Source organism: Phaseolus vulgaris, chromosome 10 (genome assembly GCF_000499845.2).
Source record: "Phaseolus vulgaris cultivar G19833 chromosome 10, P. vulgaris v2.0, whole genome shotgun sequence".
Classification (NCBI taxonomy): domain Eukaryota; kingdom Viridiplantae; phylum Streptophyta; class Magnoliopsida; order Fabales; family Fabaceae; genus Phaseolus; species Phaseolus vulgaris.
The window spans coordinates 23,321,387-23,332,608 of record NC_023750.2 but is presented as its reverse complement, the minus strand read 5'-3'; the positions used below and the strand labels follow the sequence as shown (position 1 = coordinate 23,332,608).

Sequence of the window (11,222 nt, the reverse complement as noted above, 5' to 3'; positions counted from 1 at the left end):
TTAGAGCCTAGAGTTCTAGGGAGAAGCAAAGCTTGGCACAAAATGGCAGCATAACTTTACTCACAATAAACTTGAAAATACAAGGTGTAGGCTCCTCTTTTTATAGGCTAAAGAGGACCATAATGCAACCCTAATGCTAATCAAAATGAAATTCAAATTTACATCACATGGAGCACATGGCCATGTGGAGAATCCTTCTAGAAAGTGACCAAATCTTTAGCAAATCTAGGTCAAGTCTCATGGAATCAACTTTATGCTATTTACACCACAACTAATACTAAGCTACCCCTAATGGGCCTTCATGTAGCATAAACAAATCTGCATGGATTCGCTTGGCCATGGGCTTAGCAATTTGGTCCTAGACGCTCCTTTCATTGGCCTAGACGCTCTCCACCTTGAGCTAGACGCTCCTCCCCTTTGGCCTAGACGCTCCTCCCTTAGCCCTAGACGCTCTTGGTTTGGCTTTGGATGCTCATGTCTTGGCTTTTGTCTTTCTTGTGAAGTTGTGCTTGGCCCTCTTCCATCAACGTCTCTCGAGGATATTCACTAAACTTCTTCTAAGTTTAGTAGCAAGCACACAACGCCTCTTCGATCTAAGAACACAAAGTCTATCCAAGCTAATAAAGTTATTTTATTATAAGGTTCACATGATCTAAAGTGGACATGAAATATGCACTATCCTTTAAAGAATTACTTCGACACAATTGAAAAATTTACAATTAGATCTCTCTATAGATGGTCTTGTTGGATCGAACATTTACCATTAGGTTAAAATCTATAACTTATATTTAAGCTAAAAACTATAACTTAAAAGTTAGGGAACGACTTTTTCTACTTAATAGCGCAACAACTAAAGTGTCATGGTTCATTTGAAACTTAACCCACCTAACTTACTTCATGAGACAATTGATGCATAATGTAACAATTTTGTCTTTAATAATTGTCTAGACTTGAACTCTTGATTTTAATTACGACCACTTGTCCTACACCACAAGGCAATTGATGTAACTTGCAAATATTTTCCCCTAAAAAATTGCTTGACCTTGACTCAGATACCAATTGTTTGATTTAGCGCTTACCGTTAGGTCAACAGATATAACTTCTAGTCATGACGCAAATCTTTTTACTTAAGAGTGTAGAATGCGAACAAATAATATATTTTTATTTCACTGCATTTTCAAATGGAGAGTATAATGCCTCTAAATAGTCTCACAATAGACTTCTCAAATTCACATTTTGTTTCCTAGTAACTAGTATGCTATAAATGACATTCAAAATTAAAATGATATGTGGATCATTTTATAATGTATACTTTCTAACATAACTCAATAGATGAAATATATGTGGATCATTTAGATGACATGAAATTTAGTCAGAAAGTTTGCTATTAGTATTTTTTTTATATGTAATGTTCTCGGGTCAAATATCAGACAACTTACATTGGGGAAACGTTTTCAAAACGATCAAGGAACCTCTCCAATTGAAATTGAAAAAGTTGGAGAACCATTCATTAATGTTTCGCTATATTTCTTTATACTATAGTTATTAAATATAAATACTAATAAGTGTTGAGATTTCATCCAATCTTGACAAAATTTAAGAAGATTATGGTTCATTCAAAGCATTTTATGCAGTCACACTTCATTCATATATTCTACATATTGATTGAACAAAGAATGTCTATCTTCTACCTAGTCGAGTATTTTAAACTATGATATTGTAATAAAAAGAAACTCATTCTTATAATTCTTATAAATAATCTGAGGTACAATAATGGTGTGTATCTAACCAGGACATGTTCAAAATACATTTAAAAAAAAACATGATAATTTATTCCTGCATCTCTATGCTTTCTTCATGTACCTCTATAAAAGATGTAAAATGACATTTTTACCTATAATTTTTGTATTCAAAATTTTAGAGTTTGAAATATATTTTCAAACCCAAAAAATATATTTTGAATTCTAAATTTCGAAATACAAGTTCGAAATGTATTTTCAAATAAAAAAAAAATTCAAAGCTTTAAAATTTGGATTACAATTTTGTATTTCGAATTTTAGAATTTATTTATGTTTACGGATTATATAATTGGAAAATGAGAAAAAAATAAACTTTGTACCTTTTGTGGAAGGGTAGTTTTGGAAATTAAAGATTTATAAAGGTGCATGAAAACTATGGAGGTTGAGGAAGAAATTGTAAAAAAAAAACATTGGAGAAGTTACAGTAGTGGACTTTGGTCCAGCTGTTCATGGTCCAAAGCGTTTTAAATCAATGTGAGTCAGTGACGTCGGTCTTAAGGGTCTTGTTAAAAAAATTATAAGAACAAGAGCAAAAGTTAAAAATATAGCAAAAAATTAAGCAAAAAAAATTATTTTGTGTGTGTATTTTCTCTCTTTAAAATAAAATAAAGGTAAGACAAATTTCAAAGATAATTATTATGAAAATCAATATACTCATTTTACATAATAATTTATTATTAAAAGACAGTGTAATTATTGTTTTATTATATTGTCAGTTTATAAACACTCCGTTAAAATAATTGATAAATTAATATTTAAAAGTTGTGAAATAATTCATTTTTTTTTTAAATTTCGCAAAAAATAATTATGTAAAAAATAAGTGAACCGTTCTTTGTATGAATTATTTCCATTTAATTATCCCTAAATTGAACTTTGCTGAATAAAGCCTTAATTTGGGCTCAATGCAAAACCCACGACAAAGTAAAACAAATGGGCGGAGCCCAAATGAACGACGGCCCGGTCCAATGAGGTTTACCCTAGTTTTCAATACCTTCATATTCTCAGGGTTTCTCCTCCTTCCTTCTTATTGTTCGGTGCAGGCGCAGCAGAAAGAGAGACAGAGAGAGAGTGTCGTCCTTCTTCAAACGCGGTCACCATGGGGCGTATGCACAGTCGCGGGTATGTTCCCATGCTAACGTTTTCACGTTAGAGAATCGGGAGAAAACAGTTATTTTCATTTTCCTTCTGTCTAATGTTGTTGTTGTTGTCGTCGTAATGTGTTGATTCGTTGATTCGTTGAATGTTTTTGTTTTCAGTAAGGGTATCTCCAGTTCAGCTCTCCCATACAAGAGGACACCACCTAGCTGGTTGAAGATTTCGGCTCAGGATGTAAGTAATGGACACCCCTTTTGCTTTCTTTCTTGTTCTTCTGCCCGAATTTGTTTTAATGCTATCCTTCTTCTTAGATTCTTGAAAACTGTTAGCGAAAAAAATGTTTTTTTTTGTGTTTTTGTAATGTGTGGATTATTATTGTGTATTTTACTTCATCATGTATGCATACAATTAGGTTTAAAGATTCTACTTTTTTAATTGGAAAACTATGCAGTAATTTTAGATCAAGCATTTGGCATGTGCAAGTTCATAGTTTGTCGATGTGGTTGCAGTTTTGTTGTGATCTGTGTCATTGGAAAATTTTGCGAAACAAAATTTTGAAACCTTGTTATTTTGAAACACTGTTAAGACTTTTAATGCAAAAATTTGTACAACATTGGTGTAACATTTTTCTTTTGGGAAATTTTGAAATAATATTGCTGCAATCAACATCGCTGTTTTGACTTTGTCAAGGGTTTCTGTAACACTCCAACTTTAATTGCGGTTGTGTATTGTTTTTTAAAACCTTCTTCATAATCATTTAGGTGTTAGTCTGCTATTTTTTTAATACCCTTGTTAATATGGTTACAGAGTTCTTATTGGTGTAATTTTGAATGTCTGTTGCTGTGATAATCATAATGTGGGTTAGGTTATGAGTTCTGTGGCTTTTGTTTTTGATATTTTGAATTTCGTAGGTCGATGAGAACATCTGCAAGTTTGCCAAGAAAGGTCTCACTCCATCTCAAATTGGTGTTATTCTTCGTGACTCTCATGGAATTGCTCAGGTGAAGAGTGTCACTGGAAACAAGATTCTCCGTATATTGAAAGCCCATGGTATGACCGTTTCCATCATTGACGGTTATGATATTGTGTAGCATTTGGAATTTTACAATAAGAATTTCATTGTCATTTTTAGGTCTTGCTCCTGAAATTCCTGAAGATTTGTATCACCTGATCAAAAAGGCTGTCTCCATTAGAAAGCACTTGGAGAGGAATAGGAAGGACAAGGATTCTAAATTCAGGTTAATTTTGGTTGAGAGTAGGATTCACCGCCTTGCCCGTTACTACAAGAAGACCAAGAAGCTTCCACCTGTGTGGAAATAGTAAGTCCTCAACTTCTATAATCTGTAGTTACAAGCTTTTGGGTTTGACAATAGTTGATTTATGATCTAATTTTAGTCTTTTTGTATAATTAGACACAAGGGAAGGTCCACTTAATCAATAAAACTTCCAATCCTACCATGCATATTATTCCTTTACTTTTTGTCAAAATGTTTAATTTTAATGAATGATATTGTTGATTGCAGTTTTTCTTTGTTGACCAACCCTATTTGCTATGTGTTTCTAAATAAGTCTATAACAAATAATTTGTTAATTATTTTATCTGTAGAATGTTTTGAATGCATGGCGACTTGAATTGTTTAGAAGGATTGTTGTCTCTAAATTCTTGAACGAATCTTCCTGGTAGTTTGAACACTGTATTTGCGTCTGAAACATCATTGCTTTAATTAACATTTTTTCTGCCATAATTTGTACTTGTCTCTGTAGAACTGTCATCAATTACGGATTGTTGTGTTTCACCTTGATTCTATGATTTAATATCTTATTTTCTTGCTTTTAGGTGTAGCTATGTTAAGTTATTTTTGCTCTCCCCTTGTTATTTCTAATACTTGCTTCCTTTATCTTAATTGCAGTGAATCTACAACTGCCAGCACCCTTGTGGCTTAGAGTGAAATGTTTTAAGATATGATAGAATTCTTCCATCTATGTACTTTTTGATAAACAAATTTATTTCTTTGTGATTTTCGAGTTTTCATTTCATGTTAAAACACTTATCCAGTGGTAGTTTTGACTATGGATTTTGTTTTTATTATTGATTAACGAAATGCCGTTTTTGTTTCTACGTCGTAAGTTGCGTATGGGATTGATGTTAGTAGACATTCACTAAGATAGTACAACCGTGATCTAATAATCTTTCATTGTTGATCATCCAATTAAAAGAATTAACTGTTAAAATGTAGTGTAAGAAAGACATTACACAATGGTTTCTGTTTTCAAGTATCGATAATTTTCTACCTTTAATATAAATTAATTGAACTAGATTGGTTGAAGATACAAATAGTTTTTCCTCTAAAATAGTGTATAGACTCAAAACTAGTTTATTTCCTGCTCATATCATTTGTTATTTTTGAAGTCATTAATGATTGTATTTTAGCTGGTATTAATATTTTTTTATGTTCTTATAATTAGATTGTAAACTTCATTTCACAGTTGAAAAATTGAAAGCCAGCATCGAGTAATGAAAAATGGAATCAAACACTAAAAAGTCATGAAAATTCTAACACTTTGGGCTCCTTCTTCCTGCAGCACCCTATAATAATTTTTAAATACATTTTGTCCTTCATTAGTATTTTTTTGTCCTTCATTAAAAAATAAAACCCTGGAATTCCATTCAACTTTTCTAGGTGCTTCTTTATTTATTTTGGAAAGATTTTGCAGTTCTTTTGTATTTTTTAGTGTTATGTGGAGGAAAAGATTATTTTGGGTTATAGTTTTCTGGTCTCCTCCACTGCTGTGTCTTTTTGCGGTTTTTTTATTTATTTTGTAAATATTTTGAATTACCAATATAAAAATAGTCATTTAAATTCTACTTTTTCAATATTCATTTTTAAAATTACAGAAAATAGTAGTATAATCTTAAGGAAATCCCAGATGCATTTTAAATATTATAATTTGGAGTACATATTGATAGTAATTAGTTTCTGAGTGTCTTTTAAAACAAAAGAAAATGATAGTATAATAAAGTATGAAAAGTGTGCAGTACTATTGTAAAATCTACTCTCTTAACTTTTGTTTATAGATCAGAATTGAACATGATATTTCCAAGGAGCTATAAAGTTTATACTTGATTGTCAACTCAATAGTGACAACTTGAACCAATATTTGGTTTCTTTGACCTTTACTTTTGCATGGGATATCAGCAGAGTTATGAATTCTGTGATACATTCTTCAATATGTACCGTGAACCCTCTTCAACCAATAATCTTAGAATTCCACTGTGCAGTAGTGTTTTGCACGTCTTTAGACTTAGTTTCATTCAACAGCTTTGTATCATATGTTCATAGATCTGGGACTAAGAGCATTATCATTGCGTTCAACAAGTTATTCAAATTCCTATGTACCATGGAAAATTTTTAGTAAACACTTTAAGAAAAAAAAATCAATTTTTTAAGTTAAAATTATCATTTTTTATTTTATAAAATGTACATATAGACATCATTATGTTCTCAAATAATTATAAATTAAAGGTATCTTTTATACAATTTAATTTGTTTTTTATTAGTTTATCTAAAATGTTACGTTTAACTCATAATTAAGTTAATTTTAATTTAAAAATTGATTAGTTAATTTTATTTTTCTTTTTCTATTTTTTTCCGATGTTCTTAAGAAGAATTTCTAAGTCCTAGGTGACACTTATTATTTGTGGTCACCTTACATGTCTCATTCTATCATCAACCATAATTTGAAAAGTCAACCCTATCTTTAAATGTCCGTTGTCCTCATATGTTACTGAAAATTGCAAGGAAAGTTCAAAATGAAATCCTTAATTTCCACATTTGGACATTGCTTAGGCTAGTGTTACACATATAACTAGTCCAAGGGCCAGTAGCATTATAATCAAGTTTCTCATTAGAAATTAAGTCATTCAAATTTGAGTTAAGCATGGAAAACTCATATAGCAGTTCACTATTGGTGAATCTTGTATTTGTTACCTTCTTTTATGCCTTGTTCCTACAAGGTGTTAGTGCTAACATTATAGCAACTTCCAATTCCTCATCCACTAATGAGGAACTAGAAGCTTTGCTTCAGAGTAGATGGGGAGGTAGAAATATCTCAGAATATTGTAATTGGAATGGTATTGTGTGCAATGCAGCTCAAAGTGTTATAGAGATTTCAACTAAACAGTATTTCTATATTCCTTCAAATGAAGCTCATATTCAGTATTTCAATGTGGCTGCATTCCCTGATTTAATCCGTCTAGATCTTAGTGGATCTGGACTCAAAGGAAATATTCCTTCAGAAATAAGTTCTCTTAAAAAGCTTGTTCATCTTGATCTGTCCTCTAATTGTCTTCAAGGTGAGATGCCTAGTTCTCTTTCAAGTCTCACTCCACTTCAGACACTTAATATTTCTAACAATTTTCTTACAGGTGTGATCCCTTCTACTTTGGGCCAATTGAAGAATTTGACCCTACTCTCCCTTGACTCAAACCAACTTAAAGGCCACATTCCTTCAGAACTAGGGAATTTAAGAGGTTTGGAGCAGTTAACTCTTTCAAATAACTCACTAAATGGCTCAATCCCTTCTACTTTAGAGCACTTGGACCATCTCAAAGTTTTGGATCTTTCTCATAATAAGATTTTTGGTGTTATACCAGAGGGGATATCTGCACTGACACAACTAACTAGTGTTCAACTATCTTGGAATCAAATAACTGGTTCCATTCCACCTGGGATTGGGAAAATCCTAAGACTTGGAAGTTTAGATATTTCCAACAACCATCTCGAGGGACCTATCCCAGATGATGTTTTGAACCATTGTTGGTGGTATCTGCAGTTAAGCCACAACTCTTTAAACGGGAGCATTCCTTCTCAAGTAGGAAATATTTCATATCTAGACCTTAGTTATAATGACCTCACAGGCAACATACCTGAGGGCCTTCATTCTGTTCCTCACCTTAATTTGTCATACAATTCCTTTAATGTTTCAGATCACATTTTCTGTGGTTTTCCAAAAGACTCTTTAATTGGTAATAAGGATATGAAATATTCGTGCTCTTTGGACGTTGATATTTCTAATGCTGATATTTCTCTAGTAATGATACTTGTCTTCTCTACCTTCAGTGGCATGGTTTTTTCAATGGTTATTGTCTGTTGGGGAATTCATGTTTTCTGTCCCCTCCATAATGAGTTTGGAAAAGACCAAAGAAGAAAGAATGGAGACATGCTTTCAATTTGGAACTATGATGGTAAGATTGCATTTGAAGACATAATTAAGGCCACAGAAGACTTTGATATAAAGTACTGCATAGGAACAGGTGCTTATGGAAGTGTGTACAAAGCACAACTCCCCAGTGGCAAAATTGTTGCACTGAAAAAGCTTCACAAAGCAGAATCAGAAAATCCATCCTCTTACAAGAGCTTTTGCAATGAGACCAAGATCTTGACAGAAATTCGGCATCGTAACATCATTAAGCTTTATGGCTTCTGTTTGCATAATAAGTGTATGTTCTTGGTGTATGAGTATATGGAAAGAGGAAGCTTATTTTGTAACTTGTCTTATGATGTGGAAGCTCAAGAGCTGAATTGGAGCAAGAGAATAAATGTTGTAAAAGAGATAGCCTATGGCTTGGCTCACATGCACCATGATTGTACCACATCCATTGTTCATCGAGACATAAGCAGCAACAACATTTTGTTAAACTCAGAGTTACAGGCTTTCATCTCAGACTTTGGTACAGCAAGACTTCTTGATTTTCATTCATCAAATCAGACTCTTCCTGCTGGTACTTATGGATATGTTGCTCCAGGTAAAGTTTTACAATGGTTATAGAACCATAAATTCAATCTCTTTATTCATATCATGAATTTTAAATAACTTTGTATGAATATGTGTAATTTTATATTATTAATGTTCAAACTTTTTCACTTAAAAAAAGTCATGTGAGGTTAAATTTTAAAAACTAATTTGAAAAAACACTTGTAAACTTATTGTATTTAATTATTCCATCTTTATTTATCACTCATTCTGATAGAAAAAGGAATATCAGAGACTATAATGTGTTAGTAATTGGAGAACTCAGTGAGCTCAATGATTCTATAAGCAAGGAAAAGAACCAGAGTCTAAGACTCCTCCGAGAGAGAAGAACACTCTCTTAACATACTTCTAACAATAATCCAACCTGATTCTCCCTAAACCCTAAACTCTATTTCTGGTTTAAATCACTTGCACTTCACATATTTGAAGTAATTTTTCAGTGTATCTGAGTCCTATGATTCATAATTAAAAAAACAGTAATGCAAATCTTGATTTGATAACCTTTTTTCCAAAATAAGAACTTACAATGTTTGTTTGGTACATGTAGAATTGGCTTACACCTTGAGTGTGACCACCAAATGTGATGTGTATAGCTTTGGAGTAGTGGTTTTGGAAACAATGATGGGTAGACATCCTGCTGAATTGATTTCTTCTTTATCAGAACCAGCCATTCAGAACAAAAAGCTGAAAGATATATTGGACACACGTATTCCACTGCCATATTTTAGAAAAGATATGCAAGATATTGTGCTGGTTGTAACATTAGCATTGGCATGTTTGAGTCCCCACCCAAAATCCAGACCATCAATGCAGGAAATAGCTAATGAGCTTTTAGTTTCCAAGCCACCTTTTCTTTGGCATTTTGATGGCATTTCCCTCCACCAACTCATGAAACAAAAAGTACATATAATTGGTAGAAGTTAGAATAACTCTCATGATTCTTTACGATGTGATGGTATTATGAAACTCATTAATCTTCTTTTTCTACTTATAAGGATATTTTTTGTTTCATAGTAATTTTGTTTTTTTAAGTTTTATCTTATTATTTTGAGTTATTTCAATTTCTTTTTTTCATTATTTAAAAAAAAGTCAATATGATTTGTTTTATCAGAATTTATAACGTTATAATTATAATTTTAATTAAGTTATTCATGTCATATACCATTTTATTGTAATGTAATAATATTATTATAAATTTAAGATTAGAGACTCATTTTCTATTTAAAAAAACAAATTAAGAACTTTGAAAATAATGGAATAAAATTGAAAAAAATTATAAAAACAAAAAGGACTATTTAATCATGTTTATTTATATATTTATTTGTGTATTAAAAGCTTAGGGAGAGGGGAAGATTTATAGTGGAAAATTTTTTGATAAAAAAAATATTTTATCCTTGTTAGATAATATAATGTAATAAATAATTAGAAATTCTTGGAAAGTTTAACTAACACTGCGTTTAAAAATATTTAAATGATTCAAACATGATTCTTTAACATAATTTTTTTTTTCACCAAATGTATCTCAAGATATAATTTACATAGAAAATCATGTTAAAGTTACTTAATAAATTCAGCTTCAGCAGTATCACTCCACAAAAATGTGGAACTAAACACATTTCACAATAAAGGGAAAATAGTATATCATTTTTTTTCTGTTTTTATTTTCTCAATTTTGAAATATATTATTTTAATATTCCAAGCGTTTTCTAAATGACTTTTTTTCCCTTGATAAATAATCATTTACTAAAAGTTATACATTTCAAATTAAAAGAATAAAAAAAATACAAAAGAATGTTAGAGGGACTAAAACAAAACTTTTCTTAAAGAAACCAAAAACATTTTTTACTATAGTTTTAATTACTTGTGAAATTAAGGTTACTGTGTGAAAAAAAAAATCAAATTGATTGCATTTATTCTCTGATGTCATATGTGAATAGTTAACTCCTTTATAAGTGTTTCAGACCTTGCCTCCACTACATATAAAAATAATTTATATTTTTTTGAAGAAAATATTTTGAAACATAAGTCTTAAAACTAGTTAACTTCTATAAAGTAGTCCTTAATCATTAAACATAAAAAGTATTACAACATTATTTCTTTTTTTAAATTCTTCTTTAAAATCTAGTTTCAAATTGAAATACTAATATAACACTATTTTTTTTTCTTTGAGGTCCTTTAATATTACATTTATATTTGTCTTTATCTTATGTTCCTATTAGGGAGATGTCACCTAGAGAACTATTGAAGTCTTTTTCTCCTTTCTTCGGTCGGTCAGGTTGTTGGGTGATGAACTAGGGTTCTTCTCGCCCTCCTGCTTCTCCTTCGACACTCGGTCTTGGATGAACACCAGATGGTGGGGGTACCTGTGAAGGCACTCCGACGCTCAAGTCAATAAAGCGGGTGATGGTATTCTGGTAGGTGAACAATAATAAATGACTTACCTTTCTCCTTGGAATGTGTGCTATTTATATTATTCTAATGGACCTACCTTGTTGGGCCCGTTTATCGGAGTGG

At 31.4% G+C, this 11,222-nt stretch overlaps 2 protein-coding genes across 2 annotated transcripts; both read left to right on the top strand.

Moving 5' to 3' along the window:
* Positions 1-2,712: 2,712 nt before the first annotated feature.
* On the top strand, positions 2,713-5,013 carry LOC137819216 (small ribosomal subunit protein uS15-like). The gene is made up of 5 exons (XM_068622995.1): positions 2,713-2,918; positions 3,056-3,128; positions 3,806-3,944; positions 4,027-4,213; positions 4,805-5,013. The coding sequence occupies exons 1-5, from the start codon at positions 2,896-2,898 to the stop codon at positions 4,836-4,838; spliced, it is 456 nt and encodes a 151-aa protein (XP_068479096.1). The 5' UTR covers positions 2,713-2,895; the 3' UTR covers positions 4,839-5,013.
* A 1,820-nt stretch (positions 5,014-6,833) lies between these two features.
* Positions 6,834-9,639, top strand: LOC137817173 (MDIS1-interacting receptor like kinase 2-like). Its single transcript, XM_068620424.1, has 2 exons — positions 6,834-8,700; positions 9,256-9,639. Exons 1-2 carry the CDS (start codon positions 6,834-6,836, stop codon positions 9,630-9,632), a joined length of 2,244 nt encoding a protein of 747 aa, XP_068476525.1. The 3' UTR covers positions 9,633-9,639.
* Positions 9,640-11,222: the final 1,583 nt, after the last annotated feature.

Bases quoted from the DNA above. Each gene is read 5' to 3' on its own strand.
- LOC137819216 (XM_068622995.1), top strand. From the start codon at position 2,896: ATGGGGCGTATGCACAGTCGCGG. The intron at 2,919-3,055 runs GTATGTTCCCAT...TTTTGTTTTCAG, and splicing joins GGGCGTATGCACAGTCGCGG to TAAGGGTATCTCCAGTTCAG. The intron at 3,945-4,026 runs GTATGACCGTTT...TGTCATTTTTAG, and splicing joins CCGTATATTGAAAGCCCATG to GTCTTGCTCCTGAAATTCCT.
- LOC137817173 (XM_068620424.1), top strand. From the start codon at position 6,834: ATGGAAAACTCATATAGCAGTTCACTATTGGTGAATCTTGTATTTGTT. The intron at 8,701-9,255 runs GTAAAGTTTTAC...TGGTACATGTAG, and splicing joins TTATGGATATGTTGCTCCAG to AATTGGCTTACACCTTGAGT.